This window comes from Podarcis raffonei, chromosome 6 (genome assembly GCF_027172205.1).
Source record: "Podarcis raffonei isolate rPodRaf1 chromosome 6, rPodRaf1.pri, whole genome shotgun sequence".
In the NCBI taxonomy this organism is placed as follows: Eukaryota; Metazoa; Chordata; class Lepidosauria; order Squamata; family Lacertidae; genus Podarcis; species Podarcis raffonei.
The window spans coordinates 46,949,072-46,961,204 of NC_070607.1; the positions used below are offsets into that span (position 1 = coordinate 46,949,072).

Consider the following 12,133-nt stretch of genomic DNA (forward strand, 5'->3'; position numbering starts at 1 on the left):
ATGCTGTATTGTTTTTAACACTCGATTGGAGGCCGCCCAGAGTGGCTGGGGAAACTCAGCTAGATGGGCGGGGTATAAATAATAAATTATTATTATTCTTATTATTATGCATTTTTTTCTTTTAAGAAATCTGACATTACGTCACAAATGAGCAGCTGTTAATTTCCAGGCAAGCAGTTTAATTTCAGAGAAACTGGTGTGAGAAACCATCTCCAGCCAGACATTCATGCCAGAAATTTTAATTTCGCTCTTTTAGATCTCCAGAATATTCTTTTTATGCTAAATTAAAAGTTAAAAGCCAAGTAAAAGCTAAAAGAAAGATTGAGGGAGTTTTCTTACTCATAATTTAATTAAAAACTGATGTAACTACTTTCATATGTTGTTTTCTGGTACCACCATAGCAACAGCTTACCAGTGTGCTTTGAAGGTGGGAGAATTCCATTTGAGGGCTTAGAATTGGAGGGGCTTGAATGGCTAGTCTGCAGGAGAAATTGATTTGTGGAAATAGCATTGCTGAGTTGAATAGCTTGAGATGGAGAAAGTGAAAACAAATACTGAAGCAGAGATGTTTTGTTTAGAGTAGTTAAGGACTGAAGCTTGGAGTCAGACACAAGCTGGGTGGACTTGAGGTGAAAACAGAAGCTATTGGTTATAATCTGCACTGAATAATTGTTAGTAATGACTTAATGAGGTGTAACAGGGCTATGAGGACATCCTTTGTTTCTTGAATTAAATAGAGGGGGGATGTCTGCCTGCCTACGCAAAATAAATTTGTATTATTAGCTTCTATCTGAAACCACTGAGAGGTCATTGGCATTTTGGCAGTGGTGTGTGTGTGAGCTATCCTCAGAATGTTGATGACATATAGCTCTACTTCTCCTTTCTATTTGACGCCAGGGGAGCAGTGGAAGTCCTAAATCAGTGCATGATATCTTTAAACGCTCTGGGCTGACCTAAACACCATGGAGGGTTTAACTTGGCGGTGACAACCAGGAAGGAGTCCCAAGGTCACGATGAATGACTCTGTGACAATGCTGGTCCAGTGTGTGGCAGCTGTGAAAACAGAGAAATTTATGTTAGGAACCATTAGGAAATGGATTGAAAATAAAGCTGCCAATACTATATTATGTGAACCTGTGGCGAAGCCACTTGAAGTGCTTTGTATAGTTCTGAATGAATATTGGGGAGCTGGAAAGGGTTCAGGAGAGGGCAACCAAGATGATAAAAGGGCTTGAGCAACTCACCTATAAGGAAACAGTACAGTGTTTGGTGCATTATCGTTTAGGAAAAAAAGTTGAGTATGGGGGAGACATGATATGCATAAGATCAGGGATGATGTGAAGAAAGTGGGCAGAGAGTTGTTTTTCTCTGTCTCATAAGATCCCGGGGCCACCCAAAGAAGCTGAATGTTGGAGATTTCAAGAAAGACAAAAGGAAGTATTTCACACCACACGTAATTAAACTGTGGAATTAGCTACCAGAAGATGCCGGGATAGCCACTGATTCAGACAGCTTTGAAAAGGGATTGGACAAATTCATGAAGGATAAGACTTCCAGTGGCTCTGTACAACCTCCAGAATTGGAGGCAGTGTGCCTCTGAGTACCACTTGCTGGGGTCATGAACAGGAGAGGGCTGTTGCCCCTGTGTCTTGGTTGCAGCCTTCCCACAGGCATCTTGTTGTCCACTGTGAGTACAGAATGTTGGACTAGATGCTCCTTTGGCCTGATCCAGCAGGCTCTTCTTATGTTCTCACGTTCTCATCCAGCAAGTTGAAGCTTAATCCTCAGACTGAATCTTCATCCAGATGAGATGGAGGTGGAAATACTGTGAAGCCAATCTGGAAGAAAGTGTTTGACACATTCTAGGTGTTCAAGGGAACTGTGTTTAGTCTGCAAGAAGAGCAAAGAGTCTTAGGGTACCTTAAAGACTAACAGATTCCATATGACGTAAGCTTTTGTGAACTAGACAGAAGGGTGGCTGCGGCCAGGGGCACTTCTGCTCATTTTCAACTGGTGTATCAACTGCAGCTTTTCCTAGAAAAGGCTGACACATTCATTGGTTGCTTTGAAATTAGACACACTCTTTTTGAGTTTGCCTTTCAAAAGGGTCCAGAAATTTCAGTTGAAACAAAATGTTATTGGGAGCTCAGTCCTATTAAAGTATTGCACTAATAGGAGTCTTAACAACATCCAGGGTAGCAGGGCAGGGAGGAAGTACAGGTCCCATATTATTGCCCTAAATGGTTTTAGACTTGGATGTTTGAGGGATTGTGTACATGATTCCACACTGAGGTCATTAAAAGAGTCTTTCTCCCATACCTCTGCTGTATTGGATCTTCTCATTAGGAGCATTCAGAGTACGGAATTCACTGTTCCAGGCATGCTTCTCTACTTCTTTCAGCGTGTAGAGATAGCCAGTTAAAAAGATTACATTTCAATATTTTATGGTGCTGTTCAATGTTTTGTAGATTTATTGTGTTTTATTCTTAAATCGATACTAAGCCATAGAGAGGCTGTGATTTCAGTGGAAGATGTAGGGTATAAATATTTTATATAAACCAAATAGTGAGCTAGGAGTAGTATGAATGCTTGCTGATTGCGAATTCTGTGGCTTGCTTCTTTTTAAACTGTCCATGGAGCTTGCTGCTCACTGGAGGAGAGAAATGGCAAGAGCAGTGATGCCCTGCAAAAGACTTTACACGCAGAGCTGTTAAAATTATGTTTTGGGAAAGAAGCCATGCAGTGGGAATACGTGTTTCTGGAATCATCTACTGCCATATCTCTTGATTTTTGTCATTTAGTTTATGGTTCCACTGTGTACTATTAACATCTTTATTAAACAATAGCATGCACAATATTAAACAGGAAACTGAAGCAATCATTGCAATTCAGCACTTAATCATTTTGCTGTTTAAAATTATAGAAATCTCAGAAGGTGAGAGAGGCTTGTTTTTCATCACCTTGCTGCAGTAGAACGCTTGTTTTTTTTCCTTGCTGCTATTTAGATGTAAGACACTGTATTAGTGTTGTGCAGAAAGTTCCAAAATAAACTTTTTTTTCAGTACATATTTTTCTTAAACATCTGAACAGTGCTACATACTTTATACAATATGAGGATTTCCTGTGGCGGGTTCAAGCCTCCCAGCAAAAGCCCCTTTCTGTTTAATTTAGTGTCATGAAAACTACTGCAGCGTGGCTCTTTTCCATGCTGCTTGGAAATGTCGGAAGCCTCTGGTCACATGGAAGGAGATGATGCCCTGTCCTCATCTTACATTGGCACTGCCCTTCTCAGAAATATGATCAGTGCTGGCAGGGGAAGGAGGCATGGCGTGGGCTCCATCCCCATGTGACTGTGGCCATTTAGGGCTGCTCAACCTGGTTGACTGTACCCTAGTATCCTGGTTGGGCACACAGTGCAGCTTGCAACCTGCTTGATTACAGCTTCAGCCTGTATGTTAACACCAAGAAGCAAATACCGTTCTTTTCTTTTAAGTTTGACACAACTCACTTCTTCTTGTTTTATATGTTAGGTATTGCTCACCGAGACCTAAAACCTGAAAACATATTGTGCGAATCTCCCAGTAAGGTACATCCTTCTTTTGTGATACTCTTGGTGGTTGTTAGGTGGATTTCAGGGTTGAGTGAATTAGTTTCTGGTTTTTCTCCTTCCCTCGTTTCAGGTGTCGCCAGTGAGAATTTGTGACTTTGACCTTGGAAGTGGGGTGAAACTCAACAGCGCATGTACTCCAATCACTACTCCTGAGTTGACCACTCCAGTATGTATACTATGTATTAGCTATATGCTTGAAATGCAGGGAGAAGGATGGGCATCTTATCTGCGACACTTAATCTTTTGTGCCTCAAAGTTGCACAAATGTGCATAGTAATCAAGTTGCAGTTCAGTAGTATTGCCAAAGGTGGAACTTCAGACATGTTGGTTGAGTGTACTCCAGTCTCTTGCAGATATCATATGGTTGGTGCCCCGACAACTTCTTATTTTTTAAAGGGCACTCAAAGTAAACTAGTCTTTTGCAGGGCAAATGTTCTTAAGTTATGTGAAGTGTGTATAGCAGACCTCACCCAACCTTCAAATCTGCATGCTCAATTTTTGCAGCTAAAGGAGACAATTTCCTACATAGTAATAGTGCTCCAGCCCTAGTTCTAGTATGTATGATGTTGCACAAAGTCTGACTTCAAAGAGGTGCTTGAGAGGTGTCTTATATGTGTTTCCTCTCTCCCTCTCCCTCCAATCTCTGCAAAGAAATGTAACATCACATTCATGAGATCTGCTTCCAGTTTATGGGACCAAACTGCCGCCCAGCTGTCGGGCCAGCCGTTACAAATGGCGCTTATTTTAGCATAAAATAAAGACGCAGAGAGCTAGCTTATTTCCTTGTACTGATGGACAGCTCTTTCAGACATCTTCTCCTCTCCAGTCCGGTCACTTTATTACCCTTTGTTCTCTCCAGCCGCATGGCTGCTTGCCAGTGTCTCATGTTACCTAATCTGGCCAGGGCTTAAACCCACCCACACCATATAGGGTCATCACTGCCCAGAGGAAACACAACTCCTTTTAAGGTCAATACAATTCTAATACATGATAAGGCACAGACATGCTGGTCACTGGGTCAGCAAGACACCAGGTGGCACTACAAACCTTTGCCAGGGCTTTCTGGCTCCCACCCTGGCTCCCACACCCAGCCATTTGCGTGAGGGCCTCTGGGTCACAAGACTGGCGTATGTGGCTGGTAGCATGCAAAAATGATACATTGTGGGGAAGGACTTAAATGCTGCATAGGAGAATAGGAAGCTGCAAAAGTCAGACTTTTGGCCTATCTAGCTCAGTCTTGCCCTCACAAGAAGAGGCCAACAATGGTGCCCCTCCAGATGCTGTTGGACTACAACATCCATCATACTTGATCTTTAGTCGCGGTGGCCAAGGCTCATGGGAATTGTAGTTCAATAACATCTGGAAGGCACTGTGTTGGCTACCCCTGGTCTGCACTCACTGGCAGCAGTTCTCCAGAATTCAGGATGGAGACTTTTTGCAGTCTCACCTGGTGATGCCAGGGATCAAATTTGCATATGTAACCCGTGTGCTGTACCATGGAGGACTATGGCTCTTCCTCAAGCCAACGCTCAGGGCTGTATTTAATTGGTAGACATGGGCATGTGGGAAGTTTCTGCTGCAGCATAACACAGTTTTACTGGAGGCAAGTTAACCAATCATTAACATTATATTGATAATGCTAATATTTCACCATCCTTTTAGGGGAATATTGATTTTAAGGGTTTAAGAGAACCAGCTGCAAAATGAACGTGTTTGATCTGAAAGGCATTAACTTCGTTAGTATTAAATAATATATGTGTTAATATAGCACCACCAATGTGTTGGGTGTTTTAACAAAAAGAAAGGCCTTGAGGAACTTGCAATCTAAAGTTTGATATGGGATAAAATAGAGGGAAAGGGGGAAAGTTATAAATTTGGGTAAACATGGGGGGGCAGTGAATATGCATTCAATTACATTTCAGCTTATGGCTTCACAGCATCAGTGGTATTGAATGAGAGAGAGGGGGGGGGAGAGGGAGGGAGGGAGACAGAAGGAGCAAGCTGTTTGGGGAGGTTGTTCCAGACATAATGGGCATGAAAGAAGAATGAGTGGAATGATTTAAGGGAGTAGGAAACCTGAAAAAAATGTAGAATTGCGGAAGCAAATATATACACGCTTCATATTTGCAAGTCCAAAGTATTGCAAGAATGAATTATGTCACCACATTAACAATTTCTGACTGTGCAGAAATAGTCTAAAATTGTGCTTTTTCAAATACCAATGTAATGTGAAATAATTGTATTCACACTTTCGTACACTGCCCTGGAATCTGTTGATAAAGGGCAGTTAAGCAATATTTTTAATGAATAATTACTGAAATAGCTAAGAATTAAAATCCTTCATGATATCATTTGCTTCTGCATAAGTCTTGCTGTTGCCCAGCAACTGTTCGGTATTTTATTGCCAGAGTTGTGGGCGGCAAACCAGCAATCTCATGCTTATTTGCAAGGAGTGTGAAATTTGCAATGAGTGAAAATCATTGGTTTTAAACGTGTTGGCTTGGTATTGTGTTATGAGTGTGAATTAGACTTACGCTACAGATTTGTTCCTGGTGTTTTGGAGTCTGCGTTTGCCTGCCTTGGAGTGAATGATTTGCAGTAGGTTGAATTTCCAGATTGTTAACCATCTGCATCTGTGGTAAAGTAGGTGGTTAACAAGGCAAGTACTGAGTACTTAGTTCCCTCCTGACCACTATCCTAGCATCCACCTATCACCTGGCCATTATCTTGCCTTGGATTTCCTCAACCATGTGTTCAAAGGTATCAGTAGAAGAACTCCCTGCGCTGGGTTTATACTCTGCCAGCTTTGTATGAAAAGGTTGGATATTCAAAGAGCCATGAGGTTTCAACAGTTTTGTGAAAAATAATAATCTGATGTGGTAACATTAAAAAAAATGTATTAAAATGGTCTAAAAACAGCAACCACCAAGCAGAGGAGCATCTATTGACCAGTATGTTTTAGATGCTCCTTTGAAAACAAAAGACCTGGGGCAGTTAGCAGAAGTTTCTCTGTCACTTTCATTTGGCTTGGTTTTTGTTTTTGTCTTAACTCTCTCATATGTGCTTTGCTAGTGTGGTTCTGCAGAGTACATGGCCCCCGAGGTGGTGGAAGTCTTCACAGAAGAAGCCACATTCTACGACAAGCGCTGTGATTTGTGGAGCTTGGGTGTGATCTTGTATATCATGCTCAGCGGGTACCCGCCATTTGTGGGGAACTGTGGCGCAGACTGCGGCTGGGACAGGGGAGAAGCCTGCAAAACTTGCCAGGTAACTAGAGGAGTATGTTGGGCATGTGTGGAGGAAGGTAGCAGCAATTTCCACCCCTGCACATCTTCAGAAGTGATTTGATTGGAGAACGGCTATATGTTGTTGCCCTCGAGACATGCAGAGTTCCATTCTAAAGCTGTGTTAGCGAATACTGTTTGCTGCCCATAACTCCTTTGTCGCAAAGGGGTGGGATATGGATTCAATTAATAAAGACTAGCGATGCTAGTCTTCCATCAAAATTCAGGAATATAGGGCTGTAAGGATTTTAAGGTGACTTGGGTCATTCTGTAAAAGGTTGGAAATGACAGTTTTAAGTCAACTTCTGTCAACATAGTATATTTATATGTGTGTGTGTGTGTGTTTATTCCAGAGCAAGCTGTTTGAGAGTATCCAGGAAGGCAAGTATGAGTTTCCTGAAAAGGACTGGTCTCATATTTCCAGTGATGCTAAGGATCTCATCTCAAAGTTACTGGTCCGGGATGCCAAGGAGAGGCTTACTGCTGCTCAGGTGCTGCAGCATCCATGGGTCCAAGGTGTAAGTACAGTGGTGCCTTTCAACAACATTTATTTATATAGCATCAGTAATAAGCACAGGTTTCTGCACAGGATATATCTTTGTCATGTACTAGGCTATAAAAGTGAATAGTGGTTGAGCCTTGAGCCATGTGGCTCATGTTTTTCATTAGCAGCTGCTAGTAAAGGCCTAAATTATTTCCATGCATCCTCAATATCTCCACCGTAGCCTGAACGGGGATTTTAGCGAGAGACTAATTCTACGTTCAATTTAGGAAGAATCAGGTTCTCCTTATGTTGATATGGGCAAAATGCAAAGTCTTATGTATTTTGTTCTTGAGATCTCTCTTTTTCTATGTTCATTGCCTGTATCTGACTATCTAATTCACCTGAAATTTAATCTGTTTATAAATGGCCATTCCATATAGTGAACTCTGTAAGGATCCATTTTTCTGCTAAGGATCCTCAACTAATCTTGTATCATTTCCATTGTGTGCAGCATGCATCTGAAAGAGGACTGCCTACGCCACAGGTTCTCCAAAGGTAACCTTTTCCTGAGCTTCTCACACAACTAGATGAAAGGGCGGTTGTCGGGTGGATCCAATCAAATCAGGGGAGTTTAGGGACAAAGTAGTGGGCTGCATTAGTCAGAAGAGCTCTTTGCCAAGAGCACGTGACTTCCATTGTCTGAAGGACTACCGCTTACTGTGGTTCTTACTTTATTTGGAAATTAATCACAGAACTTAACTTAGTTATGTATAAGAGAGGCAGTGAAGAGACAACCTGTGCCTTTCTGCCAGATTTAAGGTCTCAACTGAAATTTTCCTTCCCCACCTACAGGAACAGCAGCACGAAAGAGCTGACTCTCTTTGCAGCTGAGGCCATTGCCCTGAACCGTCAGCTCTCCCAGCACGAGAATCAGCTCAGTGAAGAGCAAGAGAGCATCACCCAGGCCCTCTGCTCCATGAAGCTTTCTCCCCCCTCCAAATCCCGCCTTGCCAAACGCAGAGCCATGGCTCAGGCCACGAAAAGCAGTGACTTCCAGCCTGCCCCTCATGCAGCCCTTTGATGTACATTTCCTGCTTGCCAGAGTTGGGGGTCAGCTTTTGTATGGTCATTTTAAAGAACTCATGGGTGCATCAGTGTTCTAAAAAGACTTTTTTCCCAACAAAGTTTATGATGAAGTGATTTAAGGGACTATTTCCTTGGGATTTTATTTTTATTTTTTAATGAATGTGTTGAATTATATGATGTTCTTAAATGACATTGCTGCTGTGTTACTGACATAACAAACCACATAGGGCAATGTTTGCACACAGTGTTCTGTAACCAGAAGATAAATCCCTGCCACCAGCCCTGTGAATAGTGGAAATAGGGCTTGGAGTTCACAGGCTCTCGAATGAGCTTAAAATAGTTGCACAACACCAGATCTCTACCTGCAGTCACCAAATAATTATGTGGACCATCCTTTAGGAAGCTTTGCTTATCTGCATTTTTAGCTTTCTTTGCTATAAGTTCTGAGTTTGAACTAAATGTACAAACTACTTATCTTTGGTGGTCGCTTTCTGTAGTACTTGTAACTTATTAGGGGCCTTATACTTGCCTGGATGTCTGTCCATGTGACATTCAGAAGGTTCAAAGCATGTTTATTTCCTGCAGAGATAATATCATCAGAATTGGGTCATTTCCACCATCACATCAAAATAACGTTTTGACCTGTTACAGGTTACATCTTAAAAACTGTTGTCAAAAATGAATTTTGAAACCAGCCCTCGGGATGTAAATACTTCCTATCCTTAGTAACACCTTCCTTCCTGTTTCGTTGTGATCTACTTCCAGGTGATCTACTTTTGCAATTGCTTGAAGCGATGGGTTTAATTCTTTATAAACCATTTCCACAAGGAATGTACCTTTTCATTATGACCTACAGAAAAGATCAAATTGTTACTACCCCTGTGTGAGCACCACTGCAAAGCTTCCTGTGATGGTGGTCTACACAGAAATGGGAATGTCTGAAAGCTTGTAATCATGTGCACTCTAGTGGCATGTAGCACTGTGGCAGTGCACTGCTTGTGACAGGTGTTAGCAGTGATGTCAAAGCTTCTATGTGCAGTGCCACCACTAGGAAGAGCTTCCTTCACAGTGCCCACATCATGACCGTAATTTGGACTGGTCCTGATTTGGGGAGTGATGAGGTATTCCCCTAGCTCCTTGCTTAGATATTTCTTCTGGCTGGCTAAACTAATCCCATGATTGTTTGCTTCAAATGAGCTTTGTGTTGTAGCATGCTCTAATTTTAAACTTCGTCATCTTCCATTTTTGCATAATTGTTTTCACCATCTCCCACCTTAGGAGCACTTAATTGTTTGCTTGGACAGTGGTCCTTCAGGTTAGCAACGTAATTTCTAAGTGCAATTTTGGTGAAAAGTCTTTTTTTAGCAAGCAGAAAGATATACCATTGAGATGGGTAAACCAACATGGGGCTGCCCTTAATTTGGGTCATGGTGGGTTCTCACTGTTGAAATATACATTCCATACTTATTTAAGGATATATAGTTGAAGGTGGAGCAGGGGAGTCTGCAGGGTTTGTATATGCCATTTTTTGTAGCACACATTTTCTCATGGTCATCTGTGACTTCTTAGCCAGCTGTTGCTCTGTCTGCATCCCTTCCCATATTAACTCAAGACAAGACAATTTGTTTGGAATAGGCTTGGATCATCTCAAGCCTTTCAGGCTCCAGTGCAATGAGCTTTTGAGTGGGTTTGTGGCAATATAAGTGATGGGAGTAACATCAGATTGTTTTTTAAATTAAGTATACCCCTGAGGATTAAGTTCGTGGTTTGAAAATCACCTGTGGTTTCACAGTAGTCTTATTTTAACACAAAGCTAGTGACTTCATCTTCAGTATCTTAAGAAGCCTTGCTTTATTGGAAGTGCTAAGGCTGTTCACCTCAGGAAATTCAAGAAGATTATTTAAATTTGCTTGTAGCTGCTGAAAATTTAGGCCAGTGAATTGTGAAAAGTGGGAAGAATCTAACTTTCAAAGGATCAGTGTTCATGTTGAAGAAGCAGGAGATGGAACAAAGTCAACATGCTAGAAGGATCTGAATCACAGTTATCCTAACTCAGCCTGCCTATCTTCACGTTTTGCCTTTAAATAAAAGTTATGTATTTATATGCTTTTATTATTACTGCACATGAAGAATGGCTACACTTAAGGTCTTTTATACATTGTACCATTAGTGAAGGTTATTAATTATATTATTATATACTGTGGTTTTTAAATGTACTTTAGGCTGTTACAGTTTTAACGTGCTCCATAGCTAATGGTTTTTAAAAGGCATTGGAAAACTCAGGAAGAAATCTCCCTATGTATGTGACACATTAATTAATAGCGTACTGAGAATTAAACTTACCTCATCTCTAAACTGGGTTGCTGTGGTTTGTTTCCTTTTTACTATTTGAATTACTCTACAGATCCCCTTTTCTCAAACTGGATGTAACGTTGTAGTCCTATACAGAAGTATGCCCCATTTAGTTCAGTGGAGCTTAATCCTAGGTGTAGAAACGTTGCCTTAGAAATGCAAAGATTCTCTCACAGTAGAGTAGAGGTCTAAACAAAGGGAATAATCCCTCCTCACAAGCAGCCCAAGGAGCACTGAACATGCTAAGTGACAACCTGGAACCATGGGCCATTTGGAAAAGAAAAATGGAAAACTCTGCGAGTGAATTGACCTCCTTGGACCCCTTATATTTTAAACTATCCTGGAGCATGTTGTGGCTGGCTGGCCAGAAGCTTGAGCAACAGGAGGTAAGGATACACTGCAACACTTTGCTGCTGTTTCTGTTAGTTTCAATCACTATTTTCAGCCCTGCAGATGAAATTAATAACTTGATTATATATTGCTTTCTTCTTGTCTAACTCACCCACTAAAACATTTCTTGCTGTGTGTGAGAGAGGGAAAGCAAGTGCAAATAATCCAACAAATAAATATTGGAGTTTGTATTCCCGCAGTGCAAGAATTCTGCAGTGTGTCTGCATGGGTTCTTTACTATCGGTATTCTTAAACTGGATAATTCATCCTTTAGCTTAAACAAAGCTCTAAGAAAACTCCCTTTCCTCCTCTCCCCTATTGCTGGTATAAAAATAATCTATTGATCTTAGACCCATGTGGGTATATTTCCCCCAGAGACACTAATTTTGTGTATGATCATTAGAAAAGGGGCTGTTTTGCAAATTAGCTTTTTAAGAAAAGATCTGCCTATTTAATTCTCAAGGCTTTTCTTTTGGACCATTGCTGTGGTAAGGCACAAAACATCTGTGGTTTCTTTAGGAACCTGCTACCATGGCAACTGAAGGCTTGACAATTCTGAAGAAGCATATGTTGGTGCCCACTCTCAGAGCTTCCACTTTACTGCTTACTATTTCATTTATTCCTTTCATTTATTATTTGCTACTAATCCAATAATAGAGACACTGCAGTTTTGGGTATATGATTAAGAAGGCTCAGCCTTAGAAATGAGTAGCCTTCCATCTCTTGGCATTACCTCTTCTGCCAATAGGAGCAACAACACAACAATAAATTATTCACAGATGACAGAGCAATCTTGAGTGGGGTCAAGGACTACAGCATCCACAACCCTGCTGACCAGGACAGAAGAGGCAGTGTTTACTTTTTTGCTGCACCAGCTTCCAGGCTAGCAGCAAAAGCGTGTGGATCAACCTAGGATCTAGCATAGGG

General features: G+C 41.4%; 1 protein-coding gene across 3 annotated transcripts in view; it reads left to right on the forward strand.

The window, feature by feature from the left end:
• The window catches only part of MKNK1 (MAPK interacting serine/threonine kinase 1), a 43,214-nt gene extending 32,395 nt beyond the window's left edge, over positions 1–10,819 (forward strand). For all 3 annotated transcript variants that reach the window (XM_053392543.1, XM_053392545.1, XM_053392544.1), the window contains exons 8-13: positions 3,531–3,586; positions 3,681–3,776; positions 6,683–6,877; positions 7,248–7,412; positions 7,890–7,933; positions 8,231–10,819. In XM_053392543.1, the coding sequence (XP_053248518.1) occupies positions 3,531–3,586; positions 3,681–3,776; positions 6,683–6,877; positions 7,248–7,412; positions 7,890–7,933; positions 8,231–8,459 (785 nt within the window). In that variant the 3' untranslated portion in view covers positions 8,460–10,819. The remainder of the gene's footprint in view (positions 1–3,530; positions 3,587–3,680; positions 3,777–6,682; positions 6,878–7,247; positions 7,413–7,889; positions 7,934–8,230) is intronic.
• The last annotated feature ends 1,314 nt before the right edge of the window (positions 10,820–12,133 follow it).